Here is a 12,932-nt window from a genome sequence, read left to right on the forward strand (position 1 = left end):
AGCTTCCCCAGCCATGATAAGAGGGGTGCAGCTGCCAAGGAGAAACCCAAAGCCACCCTTGCAAGGCAGCCATGAGCACATTCTGAGCCTGCTCGGTAGTGCTCCCAGGGGCTAGGGGGATCTTATCTCTGTGAGCCTGGACTCCTGAGAAGGAAGCTGCTGCCCATGTCCTGCAGGGGTAGGAAATGAACCTCCAGGTCCCTGTCCCTACTAGAACCCTAAAAGGGACACATCCTAGCCAGGTGCTTCTTAGCCAGCTCCTGTGACGACTCATCTTCCCTAAGGTAGCTCCCTCTTCCAATGTGACATCTTGCCTCTTCCTCCTCTGTTCCCTGGACACTGCCTATCCTCCCATCATGCACTCCTTCATCCCCATGGTTATCTTCTCTCCCTCCTGTTCTCCTCTGGGACTAATTCTCCTTGTTTCATCTCCACGCCCCTATATTTTCCCTAAACTATCCCATTAAGTTCACCCTTCCTCCCAAACCTAGATCAGCCCCCTTCACCAAGGAAGACAGAGAAACAAAGTGGGCAGGTCTGGAAAACATGAATCTAAGCCAGAATTCTTTTTTTTTGGGAGGGGGGGGGGTATTAAGAACTGTGCAACAGTTCTAGCTGTCCTGGAATTTGCTTTGTAGACCAGGTTGGCCTCAAACTCACAAAGATCTGCCTGCCTCTGCCTCCTAAGTACTGAAATTAAAGGCATGCACCTCCATCTCCAGGCCTTAAGCCAGAACTATTATATCTACTCATACGTGAGTACCTGTTAAGATCTGGGCTGAATGGCCGGGTCTAGGGGTGCTCAGAGGTCATACAAAGACCCTTAAGGTGGGTACCTTTATGCATCTCTCTCAAACAAGCTAAACAGTGATACGTCTAGAACAGACATATACAAGGATCAAGGACCCAGAAGAGACAAATGATCACATCCAGAAGGACATAGATGGGCAATGACCAGCCTGGTAGGGAGAACCCAGGGGAAGGAGAGTCTACTCCCAGAGCCCAGCCAGCCAGCCAGGCCCCAGGAACCTCTTGCCTAAAGCTGCAAGAAGTAGTCCACCCACCACTAAGAGCCGCCACCTCCCTGGCCTACTCTTGCCAGCAGACGCCATCTTGGCCATGCTGTGAGCTCACAGTCAAGGCCCTGGGCCACCTCTGTAACAGGACACAGGGAGGGGAGATTCTGACTGTCTGTCCTAAGGTTCCCTCACTGTCTGTCCTGCCACACAGGCCTCATCAGCAACGAAGTGGCTCATTTGGCCTCCGTCTCTCTTATCCTTTCGTTTTCCTTTTCAAAGTATTGGGTTTGTTTGGTTTGTTGGTTGACAGGGTTTCTCTGTGTAACAGCCCTGGCTGTCCTGGAACTAGTTTTTTTTGCCTCTGCCTCCCGAGTGCTGGGATTAGAGATGTGTACCACCAGCTAAGGAGATAATATTTTTTAATCGTATGTGTCTGGTGTTTTGCCTGCATGCCTGTGTACACATGTGTGCAATTCCTGAAGAGGTCAGCAGAACCACTGGGTCCCCTGGAACTGGAGTTACAGACAGCTGTGAGCTGCCCTCTGATGCTGGGAACTGAACCCAGGTCCTCTGGAAGAGCAGCCAGTGCTCTTAACCACTGAGCCATCTATTCAACCCTCTTTTCTTTCTTTCGTTTTTATTTTGGGGACAGCATCTCACCAAGGAGCCCAGGCTGGCCTCGAACTTTTGACCCTCCTGCCCTAGCTTCATGTTCCTTTTTCTTTTCTTTCTTTCTTTCTTTTTTTTTCTTTTGTTGTTATTTTTCAAGACAGGTTTCTCTGTGTAATAGCCTTAGCTGTCCTCAGACTAGCTCTTGTAGACCAGGCTGGCCTCGAACTCATGGAGCTCTACCTGCCTCTGCCTCCCGAGTTGTGGGATTAAAGGAGTGCGCCACCACTGCCCATCCATGTCTACTCTTAATTCTCAGTTGATTCTGCACCCAGAGAGGAGAGCACTCTCAAATATCCTCAACAATAACAATTAAACATTTAACTGACATCCAATGGGCCTCCTCTGTGCCCTGTGATATGGGCTACTGCTCTCCCATGTCACGGTCAAGACAACAAAGGCTCAGAGCTGGCTAGATGATGGGGCCAGGATTTGAACCTATGTCTTTATGATTCTGGAATGAGTGTTCTCAAGGCTATCATCTGAGTAAGATCCAGTACCAGAATCTACATCAAGCCTCCTGCCTCTCAATCCATTGCTCCAAATGCCCCAAATGACTGGTACTGAAGTGGGGACAGAGGGACCCAGGGATCCTAAGAAGAGGGCAGAGGCATATCCAGAGACCCCATATCACTTCTCCTCAGTGTCTTCAGATCCCAAAAAGAGCAAGAGACCCTAGGGGAAACTAGGGAAGGCCTGGAAGGAGAAAAACAGTAGTGACGGAGGCTTACCGTGGGGCAGGTCTGCAGGGGCCCGGGTGCCAGGGTGGATCCGCACTTGCTCCCACTGGAAGTCATCATACTGAGCCTGGCTGTACTCACAGGGCACAACTGGGTCACTCGCCTCCTCGAAGGTGCAGCCAGCTGTGAGGGCAAAGCCTGATTAGCTAAGCCCAGGCAAGGTCACTGACCAAGAGGACTCCAACACAACCCTTCAGGTTCCCCCACTGGCCTCTCCTTCTCCCCAGGCCAGCCTCTCCCCTCCTTATTATGACTCCCTCCAACTAACAGAGTTCTTCCTCCTCCACCCCAACATCCTCCCCTCACTGTCCCTCACCAGTCCCAAGACTTTCCACTGCCCTCCCCACCCCATCTCAGGATCCCCAACAGCTCCATCGTCCAACAAATAAATAATAAAACCAGCCATCATGATCATTGCAAGCATAGAAACTCCAGTCAAGATCAGCCCTAGACTTGTCCCATTTTACCGACTGGGAAATGGAGGCCCAGCATAGCATGATGCTAAGCACCAAAGGTTGAATGTCACCATCTGTGTCAGGTGACAATGTGACAGACATCAAGGGTATTCATTCACTGCCCAAAGTCAGTCACCTTCGATCCCTGTCCCCAGGGATGTGACATAGTATGGTTCTGTGTGTACTGAACACATATGTGACTAGAGGATGCTAATTCTGGTGACTGGAGACCAAGATTAATAATCTGAATGATGCCAGCTGGTGCTGGTGCACGCCTTTAACTCCAGCACTCTGGGAGTAGAGGCAGGCAGATCTCTGTGAGTTCAAGGTCAGCCAGGTCTACAGAGTGAATTCCAGGACTGGTTCTATAGCTATTGGGAAACCCTGTCTCAAAAATAAAACAAAACAAAAACATCTAAATGACAAGGAAGTGAAAGAGGGGCCTGAAATACGTGCAAACTCCTCAGTGGGTGGTGAGGTCCACTGTATCTCAGCTGGTTTATCAGCACCTAGAGTTGGCACCAAATAACCCCACGCTGCACTGGTTCAGGAAGGGATCTGAGCTGGGTCTTGTACCCACTCCCTAATCATAGCGTCTACAGCTCCAGCAAACCAGTGTTGAGAGAACTGGCAGGAAGTCAGGCCAGGCCCATCCTGCCTGCCTGTCAAACCCATTTGACTAATGAGGTGACCAAGGCTCTGAGAAGCAAAGGCATTTGCCCATGGTACAGAGAAGTGGCTCAGGGGTAGATGCTGGAGACGGGGACGGACTTGGGATTGAATCTTGACTTTGCCATTTGCCATCCCTGGCAACGATGGGCAGTTTGCTTCCACTTTCTGAGCCTCAGTTTCCCCATCCGCACATGGGATTGCTGAAGATTTACATCAACGCGTGTGAGCACTCAGGAAACACCAGCTCAGGTGTGCCGCGTATTCCCGTATGAGAGAAGTAAATGGATTTGAAATCATGTCCATCCAAAGCCCACACTCCCCAGAAATATGAGAAGGGGCAGGAAGAGTTTCTTCCAGGTCTCAAGAAACGGGGGGGGGGGGGGGCAGACCAGACAATAAGCCACCAGGTAAGTGGCATGGGCAGGGCAGGCAAGGAGCGGCTTCCCTCTGAGGACTCACTGTGTGTTATCATTTGCATGTTTCCACCAGCCCTGTAAGAGAACCCGGCACATGAAAATACGCAAGCAGAGCTAGGCACGCCTGGGCTTGTCACTGTTGGGGTCTCTCGTCTCCTTGAACCCCACCAGAGAATGGGAAGAAATGAGATCTGCATGAGCCTGCACCAAGCATACTGGGGCAGGGGAGCTGGAGTAGGGGACCCATGGTACTTTCTGCGTTGCTTGTTTGAAAAGCTCCACTCAGCACTGAGCCCTAAGGCATGAGGTAAGTGAGCTTTAATGTCATCTATGTTGGGAGGGCCCCCATTTTCCTCTTGAAAAGGTGGTCAGTGAGTGGTCTTCCAGGAGGAGGGGAGCACTCACTTCCTGCCCTTGGAGGTCCTGGCCAATCACTGGGACAGACTGTAGGAAAAAGTATGACTTAGATCCCAGGCTGGAGTCAAGGCCCTTCTGGTTCCTACACAAAGGCAAAGTGGCTGCCCCAGGCATCTCCTCCAGTGCCCTGACAAGCCTGAGGTAGCCAGTCAGCCCTGTGGTTTCTCTCCATCAGTCCTGAGTCAGGCACATGACCAGACAGGGCTCCGACCCCACCCAGAGCTTACTGACCTCAGACTAACAGCCAAACTGGGGTCTCTGCTCAGACCACAATTACATGGTTCCGCCAAGTGACTGACCCTCCGTAGGCTGACCTTAAACAGAGTGGCTCCCTGTTGATCGTGCCTGGCCAGAGTGACTCCATCTTATTCATACGACACTCCCCTAGATGTCAGTCAAATAGCCACTAGCCTGGCTGACACCTGTTCTCTCTGTGTAACCACAGTCAGACTGACTGATTCCACCCGGGGCGACCTCTTAGCCAGAGTGACCATTCTCAGATCTCTAGTTAGCCCCAGCTCTGGGTCTCTAGGCCAGGCCAGGTCAACTCCATCTCTTAGAGACCGTCTCAGCTCCGCCACCAGCTCCCCCAGGGATAGGAACAGCCAATTCCTCCTACCATGGCTTCAGCACCACCACAATGGGGCGCGTTACCACCATGCCTGCCCGGACTACCCTGACCAACTTGAGTGAGGAACTCAGCATTTAGGAAATAGCGCTGTCTTACAGACCAAGAGTGTGTGACACTCAGGGGCCACACAGAATCAATGTGCAGACGACCCAAACTAAACCACCTGGCTGTACAGTGAGAGCAAACACAGACAAAATAAGATCCCGATTTGGTCTCTCACACCAGCCGTGTCTCCCCAAACAGCACAGTGTAGGATGAGCCACGATGGGCGCTGTGAGAGGCGCAAGAATGATTAAGGGCAAGGGGTGGAGTTCAGTGAGAGGAGCTTTGTCTAGCGGGCGGGTGAGGCCCTAGGTTTGAGCGCCAACATGGGGAGGGGGGCTGGGGAGAAAAAGTTCTATCTTGCTTTGGGGAGCTTCCCACCTGAACAAAGGTGAGGAAATGAAGTTAAGAAGGGTCAAGGTTATTGCATTTAGAAAGGACACACGAAGAAAAGGGGTGTCGGCACACCTGAACTGAGCCAGAGGAGCTCGGGCTGACTAACATGATGGGAAACCAGAGACTGAGGCCAGTTCTTAAAAAGTCCTGTATGCCAGGATAAGGAGTTCCATCGCATTCCTAACTGGGGAGCCTTAGGAGGTGCTGGAGCAGAGAATGCCTGGAAACAGGCGTTTTTTTTCCCAGAGTGCAACAGGTCAAGAGCGAGCTAGGGACCAAGCTACCACATGGTCCGGAGCCTGGTGTCAGATTAGCAAGAAAGGAGACCTGAAGTCTCATCCTGAATACAAACAGCACACACTCCAGTCAAGAGAGTATGCACACGCATGTGTATGGGCATATGTGCGCGCGCGTGCACACACACACACACTCATTCCCCAGCCCAACTCAAGTCCCTGAGGCACGCTGTAAATTAGGCTGGGGACAGGGAGCGAAGACAAGGTCCCTCTTTGAGCACTTCATCTCTGTAGAGAGCTTTCAGAGAAGATAGATGGGTTGAAAGCAGGACCCCAGTGCTTCCCCCAGCCTCAGCTCCAACTGGCCCAGCAACATTCCTTTGCTAATCTCCCCAATCTGGCCAGGCGGTTGCCTGAGCAACCGTCAACCACAATTTGGGAAGAAGGGGGATGGTTAGTTTATCCACATCCGGCATGCTCTGGGCCTGATGATGTCAGAGACCAGCAACTTCTGGAGAGGGGCCTGGGAGGGTCCCTCGAGGGGTCTCCCTCTTCCTATCTCTCTCTCCACCACCACCCTGCGTGTGTGTGTGTGTGTGTGTGTGTGTGTGTGTGTGTGTGACCTACCTGTGAGCCTACCGGGACTACTGGTACAAAAACGCTCAACTACAGACCAGGAAATCTGCATCTTAGTCCTGCTGGGCCCCTGGGTCTCTTCATGACGTGGGGACATGTGACTTGCCTTCTCTGACCACAGTTAGGATGACCTCTCAGGCTAAGGGATTCCATCCAGGGTGACCTTAGACTGCATGACCCCTTCTCAAATGATCTCTGGTCGGCTCCAGCCCTGGGTCTCTAGGCCAGGCCCAGTTCAGCTCCTCAACCATGAAATAGGAGCAGGGGTTACGGCCCTGACTCCGATTTCATTTGTGTGAGTTTACAATCGCCAGGTGTGGTGGTGCACTCCTCTGAGGCCAGTACTTGAGAGATGGACGAATGGGCATGAAGGTCATCCTCAGCTACATAAATGAGTTTCCAGGCCAGGCTGGGCTACATGAGACCCTCTCGCAAATGAACCAATAGTAATAACAATACGAACAATAACAGGCGGTGTCCTCAGGGCATGGTGTGCATAGGAGGGCATGGATGTCTGCCAGCAAGGGCTCTCAGAAATACTGTAAAGTTGGTTCATGGAACATACCTGTGAGCAGAAATACATAAATGCGTTCTGTGGTGGGCATGAGCCTGGCGGAGGTGGGTGTTTGTACAGGGCAGGAAGAGAGGTGCGTGCGTGCGTGCGTGCGTGTGTGTGTGTGTGTGTGTGTGTGTGTGTGAACAGCCTGTCCTCCTCTAGCCAGGGCAGACAAGGCGTGTGCTCTGGGCCTGCTGCACCTGCAGCAGCATTCTCTGAAGACCCTGCGTAAACAGAGCTTGTTTGCAGTGAGATTCGCCTTCTCTTTGTTTTGTCAACAAAACGTCCAGTTCCCAAGGGTAGCCCCAGAAGAAACAAAACTTCTCTAGACAGATGGTAAATTCAGTCTGGGACCTCACACTGCCAGACACAACCCAACCATAGCCTAGGGACCCCACAGACAACCCAACAACAATGCCAGCCCAGTCCACCATCCCCGCCCCCACCTCTAGGTTACTGAACCCAACCCTGGATATTCTTGCCTTACTCAGTCCTCTCCCTTCCTCCCTTCCTGAAGTTATGGACTAGTTCTGAAGCCTTTGAACCCCGTCCCCAAGCCCCGTATACAGTAGATGGCCAACACCAAGATCCCACCTGGTCTAACCTCGACCAACTGCACTACATTAAGGATGTCACTCTAGCCTAGCCCTATGCTAACACATCCAAGTGGAGGTCAGGCCCCAGAACTACCAGAGCCCTGAATAACTAATAAGAAGCACAGTACAGCTGACAGTAAAATACTCCTATAACCACATAGAGTGCAGCAACTTGGGAGACCACCCAGGGCTGGCCACAGGCTGAGAAAGCTGGAACCACCAAAGGAGTCAACACAGAGCCTAGCGATGCCAACATCCTGCCATTTCCACTGAGTATGAGAGGAAGCCAGCAGTAGCTGACAAACTCACAGTAGTAGACCCTTTCCCACCTCTATTGCCCACACAATGAATTCCAGAGTCAACGAGAGGGCTGCTATATTGGCAGTCCAGGGCTGGACACTATATATTCGGGGTGGGGGGAGACTAAGATGTGTGCAGAAGTACAACAGGCAGAACACATAGATCCTCTGCAGGGCAAATGCCCTGCACCGCAGTCAGATAAAGACACCGCAGGCTAAAGCAGTGAAGGTGTGTGCAGGCTCCACGGAGAGGGAGAGCAGTGTCCCGCTGTGATGGGGTGTGCTGGAGATAGAGCACAACAGGCAAGACTCCTGCAATTTCTGTGCAAGGCTGCAGAGCCCATCGCACACACAGCCCCCAGCACTGATTCCCGTTAGGCATGGAAGTGGTCAGGGCTGTGCAGTGTGGAACCACATTCATCTTGGGTATATATCACCATATTGGGGGGGTAGCAGAATGGAAGGTGGGGGGCTCCAGCACAGGACCTGGTACAGAACAGGAACAGCCTCCAGGGCACAAAATTGAAGCACCCTGACGATGCCCTGTGGAGCCATGGATTTGGTTTCAAGGGCTCTGGGTCTGGAAGCTCGGCAGAGTGCTCACAACCTGGCAGGAAGCCATTTCCTCTCAATGGAAACATCTCCTTTTGGAGGGAGAAGAGAGGAGACAGTCACACAATCTAGCAGGCTCCAGAAGCTGGGGAAGTTACAGGATTCCCGAGACCTGCTCTGAGGTTATATAAGCAGTCACAGCTCCTGGAGAGAGAAGACTCTCTGCAAGCTGCCGGGGACAAGGCTTTCAGGAGAAATTCCCCGTGCTGGGGTGGGCTTTTTTTTAAATGCAGCTGCCTTCCAGGTACCGGTGTTTCTGCAAGGAATCCACTAAACTCCATGCACCAAGCTAGACTTGTGTAGAATTGTTTCTTTGGTCTGTAGAGTGAATAGACGGTTGCTTATGTCTCCCCGGGAAAAGTCAGGCAACACAACCCTACAGAGAACAGATGCCTAACACGGCTAACTCTCCGGGTGGCAGTCCTATGCAGTTCGGAAGCAAAGCAAAACCCAAGCTGCCCCACGTTCAGCAAAAAGTGCCCAAGTTCTATGTGCAATATGAAGCAGGGGGGAACTGCATTGAGGACGCACCAAGATGTGACCCTCCCACGACTCTCCACAGAAAGCTGCCCACAGCCAGCACCTGGACACCTCCATTGTAACACACTCAGGGAAAGGCTGAGATGACAGAGGCATCTTCAGGGTAGCTGTGATGGGGGCAGTGTGGAGGCTGGGCTGTTAGACTCATAGCCAGTGAAGCCGCGAGACAATGCGGCAATCAATGTATACTGTATGTCTGAAACCCGGGGTCAGCATGCAAAGGAACTGTGCCTAGAAACAGGAGGGTCCACATGACCAGGGCAATGCAGATGCCTACTGCAAAAACTGCAGCGCCCCGGACACCAACATGTAGGGTTGTGGCAGTAGGCCACGTGTTGGCAGTGAGCCGTCACACGAGGTGCTGTGCCCAAAGGCCAGGTGAGTCTACACATCTGCTGCAACAGACTGCTGTACAGTGTAAACATGCAGCGTGGCTGTAGAAAGCCATGCACTGATCTCAGGTGCCATGCTGTGCGAGGGTTCTCCACCCAGACACCCGGAAAGAGTCGCCCTCCCAAAGTAAGCCTGGTATCCGGCAGAGCAAGGACCACACCATGGAAGAGAAACGCAAAGAAAGTGCATGACAGGACAGCTGCAGGATGCAGGCTCTGATCAGAGGGATGCTGCAAAAATGGAGTACACAGAAACCCTGGAAAAGTTCCACAACATCGTAGCCCAGCATCCCTGCAGTGGGCTCACATCGCCGTGGCCCAGCATCCCTGCAGTGGGCTCACATTGCCGTAGCCCAGCGTCCCTGCAGTGGGCTCACATCGCCGTGGCCCAGCGTCCCTGCAGTGGGCTCACATCGCCATAGCCCAGCGTCCCTGCAGTGGGCTCACATCGCTGTAGCCCAGCGTCCCTGCAGTGGGCTCACATCGCCGTAGCCCAGCGTCCCTGCAGTGGGCTCACATCGCCGTAGCCCAGCGTCCCTGCAGCGGGCTCACATAGATTGAGTGGCAGAGCAGTACAGACACCATGTCCAGAAACCCAGGCTACACTCATATGAGAAGGCCAGGGCTGAAACAGTGCCTCTGTCTACATCAAGGCAGACATAGGTACACTGTGAAGGTGCTATGGGGCACACTTTAGAAGTGTCTTGGGTACAGACTGGTGGGAAGCCACTCAGCCACGCCTGACTCCATTGCCCTGTGGGCTTCTGTCCACCGTTACTCTCACCCTCCAACATCTTCCAGTGACTCTCCAAAGGCTCAGGATGAAGGCACTGTCACCCACAGGGCAGGTGATGCCAACCTCAGCATAAGATCCAGGTATTCTATCTGACCTGGGTCTTTGATGACTGACAGGCCAACATAGAAGTGAATTCTACTGAAAATCTTTTGGACAATTACACTGCATCCCCGGGCCCCCAGACCAGGGTAGGGCAGTATGGGGCAGGACAGGAGAGACAGGACAGGGGGAGGGGCCTGTTGGTTTAAAGCCTGGCATAGGATGTGGGATGAACAGTAGGCAGATGGGGAAGAAGTGCCTGCCCCAACAAACCTAGATCCTCACTCCTCCCCATCCACCACCACCACCATCGCCTCTCACCAGGCCTGGACTTCATCAGAAGCCAAGAGCAAACTTTCTCGAGCACATAGGAAGCTTGCCCATGCGCGCGCGCACACACGCACACATTTAAGAGTAATTCGCACTTACATGGTGCTCACCATGTACCAGGATGTGTTCTAGACTAAATATGTCTAAATACAAAAACCACCACATCATCCTGGGCTCTGTGTAACATCTCCGTCCTCATTTCCCAAGTGGAATCGGCTCCATGACCCAGAGAAGTAACAGTGGAAACCGGGAGGAGAACTTGGATGGTGTGGTCTCAGAGCCCCTGTTCCAACCCACGACATTCTAGGCCTCAAACACACATTTACACACATACATAACATGATAAGAAGGATACACACTCATGTTGTGGAATAATCTTTTTATATGTGGTGAAGATGTGTCACTCTGATTGGTTTAATGAAAAAACTGTACGGCCAATTGTTGGGCAGGATTTCCAGGCCCAGAGGATGCTGGGAAGAAGAAAGGCGGAGATGCCAGGAAATACAGAGCAAGCAGCATGTGCATTACAAAGTAAAGGTGACTGAGCCACGTCAGAGAACACAGATTAAAAGATATGGGTTAATTTAAGTTACAAGAGCTAGCTAGAAACAAGCCTAAGCTATTGGCCCAGCTTTCATAATTAATAATAAATCTGTGTCACGATTTGGGGGCTGGTTGGCAGGACAGAGAAAGGTTTGCTATACACTCACATAAACATGCACACATGCTCATGTTAAAAACACGCATCCCACTCTCTTAGCTGAGACTCATCCATCTCCAGACAGGCTTCTGTCACCTCCCTACCTGCATCCCCCAGCTACCCCTCCAGCTCCACCTGCCTCATTGCCAGCCGTCTCATTCTCAGAGGTATCACCATCACCAGCTGCCTCCCCGCAGCTGTGCCCTCAGCCCCAGACCTGTCCCTAGCATTGACTGAGGTCCTACCTATAGTATCCCCAATACCGTGTCCCACAATTTCATCTCAGTATTCTCTAGCTTCTGCCTCCAACCCCAACCTGCCCCCACCCCAACTGCCTTTCTCTGGTCCCCTTTGGGTCCAATTCTAAGTCCTGGGCTTTGTGTGATGGGAATCTATTCAAGACTCCCCACTCTCCCAAAGTCACACAGGCATAGCATCTTCAGAGTTGGCACCACAGGGGTGCCCCACCCCTTACTATGCTGCAGGCCATTTAAGGATGCTTATCAGCCTCCCGCTGACAGCCTTCTGTACCCCAGGACCTCTCTTCACCCCCTCTAAGCCTTCCCTGGAGCATCCAAGGGTTCAAACCAATGCCAACACTCCATGAGCACCTAAGGGAACCAGAGATGACCAACACCCAGCTCAGCCCTCAGATGGCTTCCCACAAAAGAAGGGCAGCCTATGATCATGCAAGGCTTAGGAGAGAGAAGACCACCCCCATTGCCTGGTGGAGGCAGGGCAGCTTTACTGTGACAACGACAATGGGGCTAGAGTAGAGGGAGAAGAGGGTCTCAGCAAAAGGCACAGAATGAACGAAGGTAGACTCGGCAAAGGGCACAGCAGGCTCTAGGGGTCTGGATTATAAAGCAGACAGGTAGGCGCAGAGTTTAGGGGCAAGTGACACTGAGGAGGCCGGTTCCTAAAGAAAAGGCTGGCCAGGGAGGGCCTGAACTGCCATGTCAGGTTGGGGTTTAGCCTTGAGAGCTGGGGAGATGTGAGGCAAAGGGGTGGCGGCACACCATGACAGCCTTACAAAGGGCACTTTGGTCCAGGGCAGAGGAGAAGCTGCTATGACAGGCACGGTATGATGAAGGTTGTCGGGAGGGGGGAGGATGGGGCCAGCAGTGAGAGCCCAGGCCACACTAAAGCTCCTCCAGCCTTATCCTTTTAGACCAAAGCTTCTCAGGCTCCTAACGCTGCAACCCTTTAATACAGTTCCTCATGTTGTGGTGACCCCCCCCCGCAACCATAAAATTATTTGCGTTGCTACTTCATAACTGTAATTTTGCTGTTATGAGTCGCAATGCGAATATCTGATATGCAGGTTGAGAACCATTGTTTCAGACAATCACAGTACATAGAACAGTCTACGAGTGTGAGAATGTCCCCTACTTGCCAACATGCGGATAATGTGTAACCGTTGAAGACTTGAAATTTGGCTAGTGCAACTGATTAACTAAATTAGTATTTTAATTAATTGTACCTAATTTAAATTTAGTAGCCACATGTGAGTGAGAAGCCACCCCAGCAAGGAAAGAGCACTGTCGTCATCTCTGTGAAAGTTTCTATTGGATAAGGTGATTTGGACGTGTGTCCGTGGGCCCACAGAGCCTGGAGGCACCAGCCTGCAGGTCTGGGCCACTGTACACCCCAATATTCTCACACCCTGGGATCGGTGCACCTACTCTGAGGCACCCAGAAACTCTGTACCATTCCAGGAATGAGATGCTGGGGGTTTGCCAG

The 12,932-nt window shown here is 52.2% G+C and overlaps 1 protein-coding gene across 8 annotated transcripts in view; it reads right to left on the reverse strand.

The window, feature by feature from the left end:
* The window catches only part of Ptpru (protein tyrosine phosphatase receptor type U), a 72,905-nt gene that overhangs the window by 55,609 nt on the left and 4,364 nt on the right, over positions 1-12,932 (reverse strand). For all 8 annotated transcript variants that reach the window (XM_075944753.1, XM_075944751.1, XM_075944750.1 and 5 more), the window contains exon 2: positions 2,420-2,551. In XM_075944753.1, coding sequence (XP_075800868.1) covers positions 2,420-2,551 — 132 coding nt within the window. The remainder of the gene's footprint in view (positions 1-2,419; positions 2,552-12,932) is intronic.

Source organism: Microtus pennsylvanicus, chromosome 13, assembly GCF_037038515.1.
Source record: "Microtus pennsylvanicus isolate mMicPen1 chromosome 13, mMicPen1.hap1, whole genome shotgun sequence".
Classification (NCBI taxonomy): domain Eukaryota; kingdom Metazoa; phylum Chordata; class Mammalia; order Rodentia; family Cricetidae; genus Microtus; species Microtus pennsylvanicus.